This window comes from Leptopilina heterotoma, unplaced genomic scaffold (assembly GCF_015476425.1).
Source record: "Leptopilina heterotoma isolate Lh14 unplaced genomic scaffold, ASM1547642v1 Lhet_136, whole genome shotgun sequence".
Lineage (NCBI taxonomy): Eukaryota > Metazoa > Arthropoda > Insecta > Hymenoptera > Figitidae > Leptopilina > Leptopilina heterotoma.
This window is the reverse complement of record NW_025110857.1, coordinates 521,355-542,526: the sequence shown is the minus strand read 5'-3', so window position 1 is coordinate 542,526 and position 21,172 is coordinate 521,355. Positions and strand designations below refer to the sequence as shown.

General features: G+C 22.7%; 1 protein-coding gene and 1 long non-coding RNA gene across 2 annotated transcripts in view; one reads left to right on the top strand and one right to left on the bottom strand.

Annotated features, from left to right (window-relative positions):
- The window catches only part of LOC122497768 (uncharacterized protein PB18E9.04c-like), a 169,317-nt gene extending 152,284 nt beyond the window's left edge, over positions 1 to 17,033 (bottom strand). Inside the window, exon 1 of the mRNA XM_043605045.1 lies at positions 16,704 to 17,033. Coding sequence (XP_043460980.1) covers positions 16,704 to 16,718 — 15 coding nt within the window. The 5' untranslated portion in view covers positions 16,719 to 17,033. The remainder of the gene's footprint in view (positions 1 to 16,703) is intronic.
- Positions 17,034 to 17,046: 13 nt separating this feature from the next.
- The window catches only part of LOC122497771, a 43,336-nt gene continuing 39,210 nt past the window's right edge, over positions 17,047 to 21,172 (top strand). The window contains exon 1 of the long non-coding RNA XR_006301173.1: positions 17,047 to 17,162. This is a non-coding gene — a long non-coding RNA (uncharacterized LOC122497771). The remainder of the gene's footprint in view (positions 17,163 to 21,172) is intronic.

Here is a 21,172-nt window from a genome sequence, read left to right as displayed (position 1 = left end):
TTTTTTAAATTAAATGAATGCAAACACCTAAAATATGTGCACAAGCAATTTCTGCATCAACGATGGGGTTGTGGGAGCTGACTGTACGAAGGGTGGAAACTCACGAGCGACAGGGGGGTAGTAGTGAGAAGAGAGAGAAGGAGAGACTGAGAGAGAGAGAGAGTGAGTAACGTCGGGCGAAAACCCGATAGAGAGATTCGATGTAATTACAGTTGGGAATAATTGGACAAATGGAAAATGCAATCTATTATTATTCAAAAACGCTTCGAGCAAAAGCTAAATGAAACTTTTAGTTTATAAATATAGATAAATTTTTTTTTTATTTTTTTAGTTTACAATTTATTTAAATGATGAATTAACTTTTTCCTTTTTTTCTCATTTCCTTTTTACTCCATTTTTTCTTCTTTTACCCCTTTTTCAAATTTTTAAACATATTATAAATAATAAAATAAAAAATAATAAAATAAGAAAATAATTATTTTACATTATAAGAATATTGTATTTCCTGAAAAATTATTTCCATCAAATATTATTTTCAAGAATTTTAAAATAAAAATTCTTCAATAACTTCATTATTTTTAATAATTTTCAAAAAAGTTCTTTGACAATTTTCAAAAAAAAAAAATTCACTAAATCTTTTCATAAAATTATTTTCACAAAATCACAGAATTGTTAGTTAAAATTTTAATTCTCAAAGATTTTAATTTGAAACCATTTCAGAATTCAATTATTTCTAAAAATTCACGTTCTATAATGCATTTAATATTCAATTATTATCTCACATTTTAACTGAAATTAATTTTTAAATAAATTTTCATTAGAAAATTCAACGAGAATTCAATTATTTAAATACAAAAATTAATAACTTATTGAATAATTGAATGTTTTTTAAAATTGAATTCTCATAAAGAATTTTATCAATAAATTTTTAAGAATAATTAAATTTTTCGAGGAATTCGATTAAAATTGTATTATAAAAATAATTAAAATTCTGCAATTAGTTTTATTATTTACAAAAATAATTAAAAATTTTCCCAAGAATTTTTTTAAATAATTGAATTGATACGAATAAGAATTTTATAAAAAAAAATTAAAAATAATAAATTGAATTCTTACGCAACAAAGTTTATTAAAATTTTCAAAGATAATTGAATTCTTACAAAGAACTTTATTATTTACGAAAATAATTTAATCGCTGTAAAAATTTTATACTATTTATGAAAATAATTGAATTATTGCGAAAAAATTTATAAATAATTTGCAAATATATTGAATTTATGTAAAGATTTTTATCAAAAAATTTGATAAATAATTGAATTTCTTCGAAGAATTTTATTATTTATGGAAATAATTGAATTTTCGGGAAGAATTTTATTAAAATTTTTCATTATTCTAATTAAATTCTTTTGAAAAAAATTTGTTTGAATTTCCTTAAAATAATGGAGTTTTTTTAATAATTTTAATTGAAAATTTTCAAAGTAATTGAATTTTACATGAACAATTTCTTTCAAGTTTTTACAATAATTTTAATTTATTGAATACCTACAATCGAATTTTTTAATAATTTTATTGAAAATAATTGAATTCCTAAAAAGAATTTTATTATTTATGAAAAATAATTGAATTCTTACGATGAATTTTATTAATTATAAAAATAATTGAATTGTTTCGAAGGGTTTATTAAAATTTTAGAAAATAATTGAATTATTTCGAAAAATGTTATTAAACATTTTTTTAAAAAATTGAATTCTTTCATGAAATGTTATTAAAATTGTATTAGAAATAATTGAATTTTTTGGGGAGAATTTTATTCAAATTTTTGAAAATAATTGAATTTCGGAGGAGAATTTTATTATTTATAAAGATAATTAAAATTTTGGTGAGAATTTTTAAAAAAATTTTACCATGGTTGAATTTTTTTTATGAATTTTATTACTTTTGAAAATAATTGAATTTTTGAACAATTATTTTCAACATAAAAGAAAAATAGTATAAATTAAACAATTAGTTAGTTAACAGTAAACTTTTTTTTAATATACAAAATACATACTATTTTTTTATAAAAGTATAAATTAAAACAAATAAAAAATATCGTCCTTTATTTTTGAACGTTCAAAAAAAATTTAGAAAAGTGAAAATTAATTTCCTTCTTTTTGTGATATAATAACACTTTTTTTATGCAGAATAATAACTATTTGTTCATATTGGGAAAATGTGTTTTGACACTCAGAAGTGGCTCCGCCGTTTTGATAATAATTTTCTCGGACACAAATTGCACATGGCCGTGGCTTATATTCTAATCAGGAGCGAAACGCGATTATTATTCCTCGCAATACATGTAAACTTCCTGTTCTTAGAATAAAATTGAATCTGGCAATTGGCATCGAGAGAAATTTCATTATAAATAATTTAATTGTCTAAACAATGTATATAATAATATAATAATTAATCAAGCCAATAAAAAAAATTAGCAAAAGTCAATTTTCTCCCACAACTAATAAAAATTATTAATAAAATTAAATAATAATAAATAATACAAGAAAAATAATAATAATAATTAATAAAAAATAATAATAATAATAATAAAACGCCTTGTTACAAAAAAATTAATAATTTTAATAATTTTAAATTTTAAATGTAATTTAAAATTAATTTAATAATTTAAATAATTTTAACAAATTGAAACAATATTTTATAAAAACTCCTCGCAGGGAAATTTTTATTCAAGTACGCTTGCATAAATTTTGGAACATAAAAATATTTTTATTACAGTGAAATTAAAAAAAGGAAAAAATTGTAGAAAATGCATACATATAACTGACCTATCCAAACGTTATAAGCACAATATATGAGTTTCATGTAAACTTTCTGGGTGACCTGGTTAAGTCCACGACTTCAAATTACTCTTTTTGCATTCAATAAAAGACCCCTTTCAAGACGTTTTTTGTTATATAAATTTTACTATAATGAATTAGGAAAAAAATTATTTCTTTTCTTTTTTTTCGTTATACTTTTGTTAAAATTTTATTATAATTAATGGCAAGGAAGAAAAAAAACTAATTGAATAAGTTTCATAAGAAAAAAAAAACTATTTCTTAATTAAATATGGAATTAATTTAATTAATTATAATAACAGAATAATGTAATGGAATAATAGAATAGTATTCAGAATATTATTATTATTAAGAATAGAATATTAATACTAAAATTAATACCAAACAAATACAAAACAAATAGGAAATAAATAGGAAATAAATTAAGTGTAACATTAATTTAGTACGCGTCGTTAGCGTAGTGGTTAGAGCGCTAGTCTGTCAGTCCTTAGGTTGGTGGTTCGAATCCCCTCGGACACAATTTTGTTTATTTTCACAGATTTGCATTATTTCTAGATTTTAGTCATAAATATACTCTATTTTAATATAAAAAATAAATTGAATTAGTCATAAATACCAAAAGTTAAAAATAAAATCCATAAAATTATTTTAATTAATTAATAATTAATAACAGTGTTCAGAATAAAATAATTAATTAATAATAGAAAATTAATACAAAAATAAATATAAAGTAACTTTCAAATAATCCTTATCGAAAGTTCAAATGAACGAAATTTATATAAATTGTATGCAGAATTATAATATTAAATTATCAATCAATGTAAAGTCATTAAAATAATTAATTATAGAATAATTGCATAATTAATTAATAAGAGAAAATTAATACTGAAAAAGATAAATACAAAATAAATAAAAAATAACTTTGAAAAAAATAGAAATTAAATACAGGTATTAATTTAATTAATTATTCTATTCTTCTATTGTTATTAATTAATTAATTAATCAATTAATAACAATAGAAGAATAGAATAATTAATTAATAATTGAAAAATAATTGAAAAATATTTCCAAAATAAATACAAAATAAATTTCATTAAATAATAATTAGATATTAATTGAGTGTAAAATAAATATAAAACAAAAGTAAAATAAATATCGCAATAAATACAAGTACAAAAAAAATATAAAATAAATATAAGGTAAAAAAATAAAATAGGTATCAAAATAAATATAAAATAAGTACAATATCATAAAATGAAAATGTAGTAAAAAAGAAATAAATATCTGAATAACAGAAATAATATAAATAACAAAATAAAACAAAAATATGAAAATAAATATAAAGTATGAAGCCAAGTATAAAATAAATATAAAAAAAAAATTAATTCCCCTCTGCTAAAAAAATTAAACTAAAACTCAAAACTGAATATTTCAATACTTTTTGTTTCTTCAATAAAGTTTTTTTCTAATAATACAGTAAAAAATTGATTTTCTTTGCTTGAAAAATTCCTACCTTCAAAGGGGTTAATTAAATTTAACTTCAAAGACGATGAAAAAAAAGCAAATGAGAAAAATCGATTCCACTTTTGCTGACTTTTCTTTCTTTTGTATTATACAAATTAAATTCTTTGAAATTTAAATAATAGCAAGAAATTTAGAAAGTAAAAAAAGAAAATATGTTTGTTAATTAAAATTAAAACAGTGATTAATTGTAAAGTTGATTTTTTTTTTGCATTATTACAGTAAATTAATCTCTTAATATTTCCCCCTCTCCTCTATTTTTTTCTTCTCTCTCTTTTTTTTGATATCTTTATTGCCTGAAATACTGTCTTGACGTTTCAAACTTAAGAAACTTTATTGCTATTAGTTATTTTTTCGTGAATGAGGACCGGACCAATCCTTATACCTGCTGGCATATAATAAGTAAAAGGCCTGTAGCAGAAGTTGAATCCAGAGGTGCTATATACGAAGGTTCTGTGAGAGACTAAAGTGAGACACTAAATTTTGCACGAATTCCTCTCTTCTCTCTGCCTTAAAACCTCGAGAATGAATGCTCAGTGACTCTCATTCTTTAAGTCTCTCTTCTTCTCTCTTTCTTTCTTTCTCTCTCTTTCTCTCTCTCTCTCAGTCCCTCGCTCTCTTACTCTCGGGCACAACTTGTTTAAATGGGAATTTAATTCAATTTTTTTTTATCTATTTAAAAATTTAAAAATGATTCCATTTTTCATGCGTCGTTCTTGATAAGTTATGGAAAATTTACAATTTCATTAGAGAAAAAAAAATAGCTCGAAAGAATTATATTTTGAAATTTTATTTTGAAGCAAATATTTCTATAGTTTTAAATATTTTTTCAATTTTAAAAAAATTATACTGTATTATTTTTATAAGTATAAAAAAATACATTTTTTTATACTTTCAAATTACTATTTTTTGTTTAAATATTTTTGTATCTTTTTATCGATGTTTTTTATTCTTTTTATTCTTTTAATTTTATTTCTGAATTTTTGACTAAATTTCTTAATTCTTTCATTCAATTACTTTCAATACATTTTTAAATAATGAAAATATTCATTGTTTAGCATATTATTTTAATATGTAATTATTCGATAATTATTTATTATTAATTATTATAATTTTCTGCATTCGGTTTCTTACTTTTTCATTTCAATTTTATCTGTGTTATTCAGTTTTTTATTTTCAAATTCTATTTTCTAATTTTCTACTTCAACTTTTTCATTTGAAACAAACTTATTAAATTTCAAAACTATTTTTCAAAACTTTTGAAATTTATTGTTTTAACTTTAAAAATTAATTTTTCTGTAAAGTTATGATATTTAAATTTTATTTCTTAATTTTTTCATTTAATTTTATATTATTTTTGCAATAATTAAAATTATTATCTGCACATTATTCAATAACTAAAATTATTATTAATTATTTTTAATTAATTATTTTAATGCATAATTATTCTATTCTACTTTATTGTGATATGAATTTTTTTTGTTTTTAAATTCTATTTTTTAATTTTTCTAACTTCAATTTCTGAATTTTAAACAAATTCTTAAAGTTAGCGTCGAAAAATATTTTTTTTCACAAAAAACAAAAAGAATAAAACAATTTTTCGAAGGTTTCAAGTTTAAAAAAATCCTTTGGAAAATTATTTAACTCCTTAGGCGAATGAAAAATGTGAAACTAGTGACATTTTCATCTCTAAAAATATCAAACAATAGTTTTCGACGCTAAGGGTTAACGTTAACTTCAAGGACATTTTGAAACGTAACTTTTTGAATTTCTAAGATTCTGAAACTTATTTTTACCTTTAAAAATAAATTTTTCTGTAAAATTTTAGTTTTTCAATGTTATTTCTTAATTTTTGGATTTAATTTTATATCAATTTTTCAATAATTAGAATTATTATTAATTATCTTTCATTTTTAATACATTATTCTAATAAATAATTATTCAATAATTATAATTAATATATTAATTTTTGTATTCGACTTCTCAATTTTTCTATTCAATTCTGTTATGCAATTAATTTTTATTTAGTCCTTCAAATAAATTTAGATTTTATTAATTTCTATTTATTAAATTCTATTTTTCCATTTACAACAATTTTTTAATTTTGATATCAACTTTTTCGAATTTCTAAAATTTTTATACTATTTTTTACTTTTCCAAAATTAATTTTTCTGTGAAATTTTATAGTTTTTATATTTTACTTCTTAATTTTTCCATTCAATTTTTTTATTTTTCCAAACAATAGAGAAAGAATACGGAAATTATTAGATATACCTAGTTATAATTATAATAAATATAATTTATTATTATATTATTATCTGTAATTATTTTCTCAATGTTTTTTATTTTATTTCCACTGTTAATATATTAATGTTTCTAAAAGTTTTACTTTTTATTTCTTTAAGTTTGTATTTTAGACGTAAAAAAAGTTTTTTGTAAATTAAAAAATTGATTCTAAACTAAATAAATGTTAAATTTTATAATTAATTTTCCTTTTTCTTGTTTTTTTATAGTAATTTTGAAAAATATTTAAATAGAAAAAAATTTCGTTCACTTGAACGTTCATAACTTTATGAAAATAAATATTTATTATTGTTAATTTTCCAAATAGGAAATAAATAATAACTATATTACTAATTAATTAATAGATTTACAGTAATTAGTATTTAATTAATAAAAAAAAATACCTGTAATATAATAATAATTATTTTAATAATTATATTAATTATATAATATTATAATTTCAATTATAGTAACTTTTATTTAGTTCGATAATCGTATTGTAATTTACCCCATTTTTTTAAAATTGCAATTTAAAAATAGCAGAAACAAATTAAAAAGAAGAAATCTTTTGTTTTCCAGAAACACATAGTGAGTATATTCATAAATTTATTTAAATGGCTTTTTAATGATAATTATTTTGAATGCACTAGTACTGTGTGTGTTTTTGGGGGAACAAGAATGCATTTATAGAAACGAGAGTGTGCACCTAGAGAAATGATTTATTTGAATTAAATAAAATTTATTTCAAACAAATAAAAAAGGATATTTGTCACAGAACCAACTAAACTTTTATTTAGCTCAAATAATATTTTTTATTTGAATTAATATATTTCGTTTAAATATCCATTTTTATTTAAATGAAAAAAATTTTATATTTTCTTTAAATATATTTTATATTTAGAACAAATAAAAAACACTTTTCATTTTAATAAATCCTGCACTGAAAAAAAAAACTAGTAGATTTGACTACTTTTTAACTACTCTACGTAATTCAATAGGTCCTCAACTGAATTCAAATAGTTGTACTAACTGTCATAAAAGCAGTTAAGACAACTAAGAATGTAGTTGGTTGAATGTGATTTAGTAGTTTATTTGACTAACTTTAAAGTAATTATAACAACTAAGATTTTGGTAGTAGATTTTACTACTTAAAGTAATTCGATAGGCTTTAACGACATTTTTGTTGTAGAATTAACTATTATTTTGTTTTTAAATCTACTACTTTAAGTAGTAGGTTTTACTACCTAAAGTAATTCGATAGGCTTTAACGACATTTTTGTTGTAGAATTAACTATTATTTTGTTTTTAAATCTACTACTTTAAGTAGTAGATTTTACTACCTAAAGTAATTCGATAGGCTTTAACGACATTTCTGTTGTAGAATTAACTATTAAAAGTAGTTAATGATCTGTTTTATAAAGTAAAAATTAACATCTTTTTGTTTTTGTCAGCAACTACTTAAAAGTAGTAGAATTATTTATTATTATTTATTAATTATTATTATTACTGAAATTCATTTTTCATCTCCTCTAGCATTCCTATTGGTCACATATACTTTATAATTTTCAACACTTATGTACATAATGGAGAAAAATCCTCAAACGCCGGGGATTGAACGCACGACCCTAACATTCGCAAACCGATAACCTAACCACCTAACCACGCTCGCACGCTACGATGGTCTGCATGAAACCTGATGACATTCTTGACATAGATCAACCGACAACTGTAGTTCATTTTACAATGTAATGTAGTAGTATTTACTACTTTTACTAGTTCTTTTTATCTTCTTTAAATTCTTATTTCTGAACTTTGCTTTATTTAAAAATGCTGTTCAATCCTTTCTAATTACTTTAAGTAGTACAATCTACTACTCAATGTAGTAAAACTTAAGTTCAAAAAGTTAAAATTATCTATTATTTTCTCACCAAAACTACTGCATTGTGTAGTAGATTTTGCTACTTAGAGTGGTTCGATAGGCTTCAACAATATTATTCATTTATTTTTATTACTCTAATGTTGAAGTCAAATCAACTACTATAACTACATAAAAGTTGTAAAGTCTATTACACGAAAAAGGTTTGACTAATAAAAAAATTAGTTCCCTCTACTACTTCACGATAGTCAGTTGTGCAAGTCACGTGTTGTTTCAAATTCAACCGTATAAATTCTTTAATTCAACAATTTGGTGTTAACTATATTAAAGTAGTAAAATTTACTAGTTAAGAAAGTGTTACGTTACTTACAAAAGTAGTCCCTTTTACTACTTTCTATTTATTACTATAAAATTGTTAAATTTACTACTTATGAAATGTTGAGTAAACTATTATCTTAGTTGTTCTTACTTCAGCACTGTAGTCAATTCTACAACTTACCTGTTGTTAAAATTTAACTACATATATTAGTAGAATCAACTACTATTTATCAACTACATAAAAATAGTTAAATTAACTACGCAAACCGGGTTAGACTAACTAAAAAAGTAGTTGTTTTTACTACTTTTCACTTAACTACCCAAAGGTAGTTGAATTTGTCAGCCTAATTTTTTTCAGTGTGTAAGCATTCTAAAATATTAAAATTCACTTATAACCTTCAAATAAATTTAACAATCACAATCACTAATGGAACTTTTAATATTCATTAAAATAAATGTTTATTTTTATAAGAATATTTGTTAAATAAAGTCAGGTTTTTTTATTGTTAGTCATTTTACTTTACTTTTTCACTTCATATGTAAAAGTCCACTGTCACATTTTTCTCACAAAATCTCAAATAAGACACTAAAATGTAAATGAAATCACATACAAATCTGTTACTTTGTACTAATTAAAATTTTCACTTAAAAAGAAAAATTCTGTACTTAAATCAATTAAATTTGTTAACTATTCATGATGAATAAACCTCTTATAATTGTACGCGTTAAACTGTTAAAAGCAAAACATCTTATTGTTTTACTATAGCAATGCAATATGCGCAGGCGTCTACTTATAAGTCAAACAAACATTTATTTGAATCAAATATATTTTTTATTTGCTACAAATATACTATTTCATAAATTGCAAATATATTTCTTTATTTTAGATTAATTAGTGCATTTATTTGAAATAAATATTAGTTTATTTATTTTAAATAAAATATTTATTTGCAACAAATAAATTTTTCTTAAATATACACTTTTAGTTAAAATAAATAACTTTTTTCTCTGGGTGTAACTTCAGGGACCTATCAAGAATGAAAAAAAGTAAAAAGAATAAAAAAATTAATAGATAAAAATACTAAATAATGATTATAATTATTATTTTTATTGTGAGTCACCGTGGCTCTGTGGTAACTCACATGCTTTGTGTCTTCAAGGGACAGCGTTCGATCCCACACGAGTGCGAATTTTTCATTCGTAAATTTAAGCATTACTGATAGAATAATTGTTTATTTAATTAATTTAGCATTTAATTATTATTATTATTACTATTATTAAAATAAAATAATTAAAATTAATATTATTATTATTAAAATAAAATAATTAAAATTAAAATAATTATTATAGGAAAATAATAATAATTAAAATAAAATAATTATTATAGTAATAGTAGTAGTAATAACAATAATAATAATAAAAATAATAATTGTAAATTATTTTAGATAATAATAATAATTCAGTGGAAAACTTTCATTTCAAATTTGCGACTGAAAAAGAAAATTTCAAATCGAATAATTCTTTTTTCTTTTTTAAAAACAGTAAATTATAAAATATTTACTTTTATGACAATAAATACTTCAGAATTGCTGGGGTGATTAGTCATCCGTGACGAATACACACCCGAGTATGATAAAATCAGCAGAGAGTTGCACTAAACTTGTGTATGTAATTCTAATATATATATATACATATAGCTACAGACATAAACTTGTACACACAGTGTGTGTATAAATATATTTCCAAAAGTAAACCTCACTCATGAATTTTCAGAAAATGCAGATCGACGATTTTATAACAAAAACTCTAAAATCATTATTATTCTCAAAAAAAAAATTAAAAATTAAAAATACACTTCTCTAAAGCAGGAAATAATTATTTTTATTTTCTTTATATAACAAAACAAAAACAAAAAATATATTGTTTTTCTGACAAAAAAAAATTTGAAACGTAAAAGTTTTTTTTTCGTTCTTTCTTCCTCATATATATATATATATAAATTGTTGCGAAATTTTAGTTTTTCATTTTTCTTTATCTGAAAAAAATACACTATATGAGAGAGATAAATAGACTAAACAAATAAAATGTTAATAGTTGAAAATGAACTTGTAACAAATTTTTTAAATTTGAAAAAAAAATTGTTTAAAATTTTTTTGGTTTGAATGAAAAATACATAAAATAGATTTTCTTTGATGTTTGAAAATTTTTAATTGGTTTTATATTTCAAAAAGCTGAATTTTGTGAATATTTTGATGAATTACTTTTTTTTTGCATTTAATTGGTTTGCGTTATTTATTGTTTTTTTCTTGCTTTGTATGGCAAAATGCATTTTATATCTATATTACTTTTTTGATTAACTACTGTCAAGAAAAGTAATTGCAAATAAAAACAATATTCAGCTTTGAAAGGTGAATCTTTTTATTGGAAATTCAATATATCGTTTTTCTTTTTATATACACAAAAAAAGAGGAGAATAAATAAAACTTTCTATCATGAATTTTGTTTTTATATCTATATTCCAGTAATAAAAAATTCAAAACAATTTTTTTTTCCAAATTTTATTTGAAATGTTTACTTTTTTTTTCTTTTTTTTGCAACAAATTAATTGAATGTTTACTTATATTTTAATATTTTCAAAACGTAATTATTATTTGTCATTTTAGTTTCACTGCTATTAAAATTTCATTTTATCAATTTGAATTTAATTAATTTAATGAAACAATTTAATTTATTAATAATTAATTATATCAATTCTATTTATTAAATTAAAGCATATACATTATTATTATTATTATTTATATTATTATTATTATTATTATTATTATTACAATTGTTTTTATTATTATTTATTATTGTCACTATTATTAAAAATAATTGATAAAGTTCAAAATGCACTTTCTTCCCCCTAAAAAAAAATTGCAGTAATTGTAAAATAATTTTAATTACTTCTAATTAGCGTCTAAGGAAAATGTAACCGAGAAATTAAAAACTTTAATCGGATTTCCCTAAAGCATTCGAGTATTATACACCGACCCTAGATTTATCGTCATGACGCGTCACTTTCGCCGAGTGAAGGGCACTCGAAAACGATATACTTGCTTAGTTCTACACTGGTTTATTGAAATTCACGTCATCGAAAATGATACTCAATAATTCTCCTCGTTATTGTTATTTTTCTCTCTTTCTCTTAAAAAAAAAAATAAAAAAAAAAATTGAAAACAATACTCAATTTTCCGAGAGAGAAAAAAAAGAAAAGAGATATTTTACAATTAATAAAAAGTCAAGCAGAAAAAAAATAATTACCAACTATAAATTTCGTCTGCCCCCCCCCCCCCCCCCTTAGTGTCTATATTTGATTTCATAAGTTTTCTTGCGCAGAATCGCGGTCAATTTTACTTTCTAAATTGACTGTACACAGTCGACTAATTTTGCCGATTAGAATTTTAGCGTCAGGTACAGTCATTGGGAAAAATTTCTCCAACACAATTAACTTTTACCACGTTCCGAATTTTTCTCAAGCGCCGCCTCTCTTTCTCTGTCTCTCTTTTTCTAATTTTCAATGTAACACTTGTTTTTCACTTTTCGCGATAAAACATATATGTATATCTATATCTATAGTCAAAGTAGGTGTGTCGCAAAAGCTCAGAGAAGCTGCAAAAGTAAATTCCATTACGTCAACTTTCGTTGAATGCCATCATAGGAGCACGGAGTGTAAAAAAGAACCAAAAGAGCGAAATTTAAACTGACGCTTATATTTTTTCTTTTTCTTTCACTCTCTCCCTCCATTTCTCTCGAGGTAAATTAAAATTATACAAACGTAAAAATTCAATTCTTATTTTGTTAATTAAACTTTTTCGTTTATTCTTTTTTTTTTATTATCAATAATAGGAAAAAAAACTGTTCGTCAAACAATATACTTGAAAAAAAGTTTATTTTAACAACTGTTATATTAATTAGAGAGATAATTTACGAATATTTTTTTTATTGTTTTTTTTTACTACTTTACTATTTTTTACTACTGCAATGTCATAATTTTTATTTTAAATTATTAGTTTCTTTTTTTTTTGTAAACTTTTAAGAAAAAATTTCACAATTTTAATTGCAATGTTTATACATATTAAATAAAAGCGAAGAAAAAAATATATTTAAATAATAATTTTACGTTTCGTAATCAACCTCGCGTTACGTAGGTGCAACATTATTTCTCAATAATATTTTATATTATCTTTTATTAATATTAAATTGAGTTTATTAATATAAAAATACTGTTTTTATTGTCATCGTCATTATTATTATTATTAATATTATTATAACTTTTATTTTTATTACTATTTTGTCAATTTTTAAGACAAATAAAATTTTTTTTAAATATTTTGTTATTTTTATTAATTTTATTGATTGTTATATTTTTTTTTCGTTATTTATTATAAATATTATTATTACTCTTTTTATTAATAATGCGTTCAGTTGTTTATATTGTAGAGAATTATTAATTTATATTAAATTAGATCAATTTAATAAGCAATAAATAATTAAAATAAAAAAACGTGAGCTTAGGCTAGTGCTTAGTGTCCAAGTCTACAGTGCTAAAGATTGCGAGTTCGATTCCCAGGGGAGGCAGATTTTTTAATTTCATGTTAATAAATAAATTTAATTCGATATTTGAATATTAAATAATAAATAACATGGAATTTTAGTAAAAAATTATGTCAATGAAAAAAATAACGAGTAATTTAATTTATATGTTAATAAATAACACGGAATTTTAGTAAAAAATTATGTCAATGAAATAAATAACGAGTAAATTAAATAGAAGTGAATACAAACATAAATAACGAATAATTTAAATAATAAAAATACCAAATAGTTAAAATAAAAAAAAAACAGAAACAATTAAAATAAAAAACAGCAAAGGAATTTTAATAAAAAAATAAAAAAAGTATTGCAAGAAACTAACTAGAAATTTAAAAAAATAACTAGAAATATAAAAAAATAACTAAGAATTTTAAAAAATGGCAAGGAATTTAAAAAAAATAGCAAGGAATTTACAAAAAATAACAAGGAATTTAAATAAAATATAATTGAAACAATAAAGAAAAAAATAATTGAAAAATAAATAAATAACTAAGAATTAAAAAAAAATAATTGAAAAAATAAAGAACAAATTATTTAAATACAAAAATACGAAATAAATATAGAAATAATAAAATAAACAATTTAAATACAAAACCAGTAAATAAATTAAAATATAAAAATACCGAATAATTTAAATACCTAAATAACAAGTACCTAAATAACAAGAAATTCAAGTAAAAAAAAACAATCAATTAAAATAATAAAAATAAAATAAAAATTGAAATTTCCAATAATTAAATTACTCGAAACAGAAAAAAAATCGACAAAAAAACAAAAGAAATACAAAACGTATTATTTTATATTTATATTATTAACAGAAATTTCTACATATTGGGTGACGATTATTTTGATTGCAACGTAAAATATCAATACAAACGAAAAATCTCGAGTCGATTTAAACACACACACACACACAAATATATATTTATATGTGAAATTGATACATACACACAAATACAAGCGCACATTTACAAAACGCGGCACAAGGATAAACACGCGCGAACGATTATTGGATAAGTTAAAGAAAAAAAAAAAAAGAAAAAAAAAGTTCGTTGTCGGAATAATAAGATGCGAGGTGCATGTGCGAGATAGAAATCTATGTGAGAGTTTTCATGTATATGTGTGTTGTGTCTGTGTGAGCGCGCCCGATGCTTTCTATACGTGTGCTCCACTACCTATGTGTCTGTCAAGCGTCCCCCTCATATCCCCCCTCTCTCCCTTCTCCTCGCCAACCCTCCTTTTCAATATAACACGTACACTCACGAATACAGAGAGAAAGAGAGAGAGAGAGAGAGAGAGAGAGAGAGAGAGAGAGAGAGAGAAAAGCCTCCAACCTCAGATTATAATTACAAATATAAGCAGAGCTCACAATTTTATTGAAAAGAAACAAAATTCTTCTGGAGGTCGATGTGCGTAGGAAGAAAAGAGAATTATTTTTTAAAAAAAATAATTTTCTCCCTCTTTTTTTAATTAATTTTTATTATTTTTTTTCGAGCTTTCTATTTTCGGAATAATATTTTTATATTATTCTGTCCTATTTATCCCCTTTTTGGAAAAAAGTAAAAATTATTCAATTTTCACTTTTAGAAACCTTTTTTTTTAATTAAAAATATTTTAATTAGAATTTAAAAATAAAAAGAGAACACGAAAAAAAAAGAAAATAAATATAGTTGACGGAAAAAGGAAGTTGTATGAATTGGGAAGAAAAAAAATTTTATAATTATTATTATTTTGCGCAATGCGATAAACAGTGTCGCGCATTATCACAAGATATAAAATATAATTATTTACAGTGACTCACTCGACCCCGCATCGCGCGATTATCGATTTAATTTTCAAATGTATACTTTCAATTTAAACAGGGCGAGGCACCCTGTATGTGTGTGTTTGTGTATATTAATGTCAATAGTATCGAGTTTTTTTCGTTAAATTTATAAATTTTTCGAAATAAAAAAAAAAAGGAAAAAAAAAATTAATTATTTAATAATTTGTAAATTTATAAATTTATAATAGAAAAATAATTTTTTGTAAATAGTAAATTTTTAGAGAAACAGCAAAAATATAACAATTTACATTTGAAAATCCATTTCTGGAAATTTCTTTGTGAAAATAAATTGAAATTGAATTTAAAGTGCGCTCGGGAAGTATCCCCCTCTTGCCCCCCGCCCTCCTCTCTCTTTCTCTCTCTCCCCAGTTCTCCTCCCTTCTCTACATCCCATGTATCGCCACCAACACCGGTCCAAACGCACGTCAACCTTTATTCACACGTACATATTTCTTTTTTCAATTTCAAAATATAATTCCAGATTTTATTCTTTTCTTTTAAAAACAATAATTTCTAACAAAATTTTAATTTCAAACTTTTAATTCTTTTTTATTAAAAATTATTAAAAATATTTTAATTGATTAATAAATAATAAAGAGAGAGAGAGAGAGGGATAAAAAATGCCAGAGCCCTAAAACTATAGGTGTTAAATCGGGTTAAGGAACATCTATAAATACTTGACAAAGTGCGAGAAAGAAAAAGATGGAATGAGCAAAAAGCAAGAAGTGGGGGGGAGGGAATGGATAGAGAGAGAATTTGGAATGATGGTAGGGGGGGGCATAGAAGTTGAGGGAGATGAGGGTCGAAACGAGACGGCGGGACGTTGTAGCGTATACGTGAAACAGAGACAAGCATACACAAGGTTTATAAGCGAGAGGAAAAGAGGGGGGGGGGCAAAGAGGGAGACAACAGGGGGGATAGTAGGGGGAAAATCCAGGAAGGGGCAAAGGAAGAAAGAGTAACCAGTTTATCTAATAGCATCTCTCGTTGAAGATATATACAATACCTATAAGTATACGATCAACCTCCCACTAACACCCTCCCCTCTCTCTCTCCCCACCTTTTCCCTCATATTCGACCACTCGTGATACTGTCAATTCTTGATTGAAAAAATTTAATTTTCTATTAAAAACAAAAACAAATTGTTTCAAACATTTTTTTCTCTCTGGAAGATTTCTTTTACTTAAATATATTTAATAAATTTTAAATTAAAAAAATTGTTTTCTTTATAATTAATATCCCTAAATTTTATTTCGTGGGAAAAAAATTTTTTTCTGAGAAAAATATTGTTACGCTCGAAGAGAAAAAAATTGATTAAAAAAATTGAATAATATTGAATTTATATTTAATTTACGGTAAAAAAAATTTTTGGCGGAATTTTTAGGCTTAAAAAATAATTTTTGGAACTCACCTCTATTTTATCCATTTTGTGATTTCCAAATGTCACTCACTTTATTCACGTTCATCTAGTATTTTATTTTTTTTTCCTCTATTTTTTTTTTCAATTCACATTCAAATTATAACACAAAAAATAAAAAAAACCACACTGAAATTAAAACACAATTAAATTGGAAACGAATTTTTTTTTTTGGCACACACATAGAAAGAGTAACACATACACACACATACACGGAAATTTGTGCATGCGTGTTTGGTTGGAGAGCGTTTTTTAAATGAAAAATTTGAAAGGCGCACGGACAAGCGACTCTCGGTGTGGCGCACGCCGCTGTCCCATCGAGACTACTTTGTATTTACTCTAATTATGTGACGTCACGAATACACTGCGCCCCCACCATGTTGAATTTCGAGTCACGAAATTGCACGAGAATAGACGAGTTGGACCGAAAGAGAGGGTGGGAGAGAGAGAGAGGTGAGTGTTTTTGAAGGGGAGGGGGTAAAGAAGAAGAGAAGTGTGAGAGAAGGAGAAGTTTGGGACAATGCGCGCAGGCAGATCACTTGTCGTCTTCATTCTGTTTCATTCGCTTCAATTCCTCTCTAGATCACGGATATAAAAATTTATTATATTATTAATAATAATATATAGATATAGAATCAAGGAAATTTTGAACGTAAATTTTAGCGTTTGAATTCCGGGAAAAAAACAGTTTTTTTAGAGTAGTTGCGTTAGTGTTTTTTTTCTGGATGAATTCAAGTTTCTATTGTGTTATTTTTTTTTCGAGTGACAGTGTAAAGAATGATTGACAACTGTAATTGTTAAACTGTATTTTTTACGCTTTTACCGAATTCAATTGTTTTTCTTTTTAACTTTGATTTTAATTAAATGGACGAAAAAGAGAAATCTGGGAGTTTTTGACGGAGTTGTGTAATTTTTGGGGTTAAAAATCAACTCCAAATGTGAGTTAATTTAACACTTGAAATTTGTTTAAATTATTTGATTTGATAAAAAATAATTTTAAATATAAATTCAATTATTAGCAATTAGGAGTTAAATTTTAATTATTTAGTGTCAATTCTAAAGAAGTTGATCTGGTGTTAAATTTTACTCCATTGGAGTTGAAAAAGAATGCAGTGTTAAAAATTAATTAATTTTTTTTAATTTTTAATTTATTTTTTATTGGTGTTAAATTTTAATTATTTGGTGTTAATTTGTTTCCTTCGATGTGAATAAAAACGTCATTTTTAATTTCCATTGGGGTTAAATTTTAATCTCTTTATTTCATTTAAATAAACACATGAAGTGAATTATTAATTTTTTTCTTAGTTAAATTTATTTTTGAAAATTTTAATTTGACATGGAGTTAAACTAAAAGTGTTAAATTTTACTCCCTTCGTTTAGAAACCAACAGTGAATTCTTAATTTTCAAAAGGGTTAAATTTTTATTTCTTTATTCAATTTAAATACAAAAACTTTTTAAAAATTAAAAAATATAGTAACAATAGGGTTAAGTTTTAAATTCTTTATTCCATTTAAATAAATAAAATGAAGTGAACTAATTTTTTCTGAGTAAAATTTTAAATTGAAATTATTTTAAAATGTAACTTGATATGGACTTAAACTAAAAGTGTTAAATTTTACTCCCTTCGATATGAAAAAAACAGTGAATTCTTAATTTTCAAAATGGTTAAATTTTTGTTTCTTTATTCAATTTAAATAAAGAAAGGGAAGTGAAGTGTTTACTTTTTGAGTTAAATTGAAAAAATTTGGTATCAGTGGGGTTAAATCTTAAATTCTTGGTGATAACTATAAGCGGGGTTAATATCTACAGGTGGTAATTGTAACTCATTTTTTATTTTTAAGTAAAAAAAAGGGAGTGAATAATTATTTACTTTTTTGAGTTAAATTAAAAAAAAATTAGTATCAGCGGGGTTAAATTTTAAATTCTTTATTTCATTTAAATAAAAAAATGAAGTGAATTGTTTATTTTTTTCTGAATTAAATTTAAGGTTTAACTTTTATTTTAAATTTAATATGAAACAAAAAAAGATTCGTAATTTTCAATGGGGTTAAATTTTAATTTCTATATTCCATTTAAATAAAAAAAATGAAGTGAATTTTTTCTTATTTAAATTTAAATTAAATTTTTAATTTGATATGGAGTTAAACTAAAAGTGTTAAATTTTACTCCCCCAATATAAAAAAAAAAACAGTGAATTCTGAATTTCCAATAGGGTTAAATTTTAATTTTTTTATTCAATTTAAATAAAAAAACGGAAGTGAAGTGTTAACTTTTTTAAAAATTAAAAAAATATAGTATCAGTGGGGTTAAATTTTAAATTCATGGTGATAACTTTAAGCGGGGTTAATATTTACAGGTGTTAATTGTTTTTTTTTATTTTTAATTTTTAAGTAAAAGAAAGGGAGTGAATAATTATTAACTTTTTTTTATTGAAATTAAAAAAATAGATTGTCAGCGGGGTTAAATTTTAAATTCCTGGTGTTAACTTTAACCAAACCTAATAAAAAACTAATTTTTTTCTAATTCTACAATCTTTTGTAAATAAAATGCAAAATTAAAAGTAATAATAAAAATTTCGTCCTTTATTCGATTTTTCAAAACTATAAGGAATTTAGTTTATTTAAATTTAAATTTTTGACAATTTTCAATAAAACTAGTGCTCTGCAAAAAAAATACAAATGTAGAAAATGATTTTTTTTTTATTAAATCGAATACGTGACTCATAAAAAAAAATATTAATGTGATCACATAAAAAGGGGAAATAAAAAAAATCAAATGTGGATGAAATTCACATTAATATTTATTAGTAAAAAAATATAAAAAATATATTAATCCTACTAAAAAATTAAATTTTACTCTAAAGAAATTTATGATTTTTTGTTTCTTTCAAATATTATAATTTATTAATTCTCTTTTTTCTTAAAAAAAATATATATATTGAATTTTACTAAAAATATATAAAGTAAAAATTACATCCAAATTTCAATTTTTATGTCATTTTTTTCTCTTACTATATAATATAAATCAATGAAACGAAAAATTTATATATATATATATATTTCTCCAATTTATTACCCATTTGTTTGCATCCAGTTTTATAAAGTCGCATTAATCCCAAATTCTCCCGATGACATAATTATTATATCACTTTTTTTATTTTATTTTAAAGTGTATTCGTTAAATAAAAATACGTCTAAAATTTTCGAGTTTTTTTTTTTTTTTTTGTTTATATGGAAATTTTCTTCATTTAGTTGTAACTTTTTTTTACTATCACTTTTTTCAATCTAATTAAGTGAAAAAATTCACTTATTCAGATTATTATCAATTAAAAATTTATATTTTGTATACGATTTCTAACCAATACACCTTAAATCTTATAATATAAGATCAATTTCGTGGCACAAGTTCGTCGACTCCATTCCCATTGTTTTTAAATCGAATTTCTTTTTTTTTCGGAAATATTTTTTAATATTCTGTCGCAGAGAAATTTTGTTGCATTTAACAGCATGTGCTTTCAAGAAAATTTGAGAAAAGAAGTCAGTACAGAAAAAAAAAAATTTTTTTTTTTTAATAGTTATTATAAAGAATGGTTTTTTAGGCCCGACTGAGAAAAATAGTCGTGATTCTATATTTATTATTAAGATTAAGCTAAAAGCTTGTGGAATTACAATGTTTTGAGGTTTCTTCGTTGTCGTTCTCATTTCAATTGATCATTCTCTTCTCTCATTTAATTTATTTTTCTTTTTTGCTTTTTTTTAATTAATGCAACTGTACGATGGAAGATTTTCTTTACAAGTCTTTTTTTTCAATAATTCAAACAGTCAAAAATTTCAACTAATTTAATTTATAATATAATTTCATTTCGGTAAAGTTTTTTTTTGTCTTTCTCAATTTTTTTTTCTTTTTACTTTGTGCGTCAATAAAATTATTATAATTGAAAAATGAATTTTTCAAAAAAGTATGTATTTTTCTATTGATAGAAAATTATTTTCTTTTTTGAAAAAATTTTACTTTAAAAAAAAGAAAAAAATTTTTTTTTTTTTCTAGAAAAACCATAAAATTGTTTCTGTCACTTCTTCTGTTTCTTTGTAAAAAAAAGAAAGGCTAATTTATTTTTTCTTTTTTGTAAAATTCCAGTATGAGAATCTTTATAAAAATGCAATTTACATAATTTTATTTGTTCTCTAACATTATTATTTTTTTTCACGACTTATCTATTAGATCTCCTGAAAAATTACTGTCACACTTTCATGCTTTCACTATAGAGTTAAAAAGAAAACAAAACATCCATGTACAAAATTCTTTTGAACATTCCTTACAAACGATTCGCATACATTTTTTTTTCATTTTTTTTTTCTCTTTTTCAGGATTGATTGAGTTTGACAAAATATGGATGACGTGAGATATTTAATTGACCTAAAACAGGCGGAGATCTTGGTGGACTACCCTCTTAACTTGAATC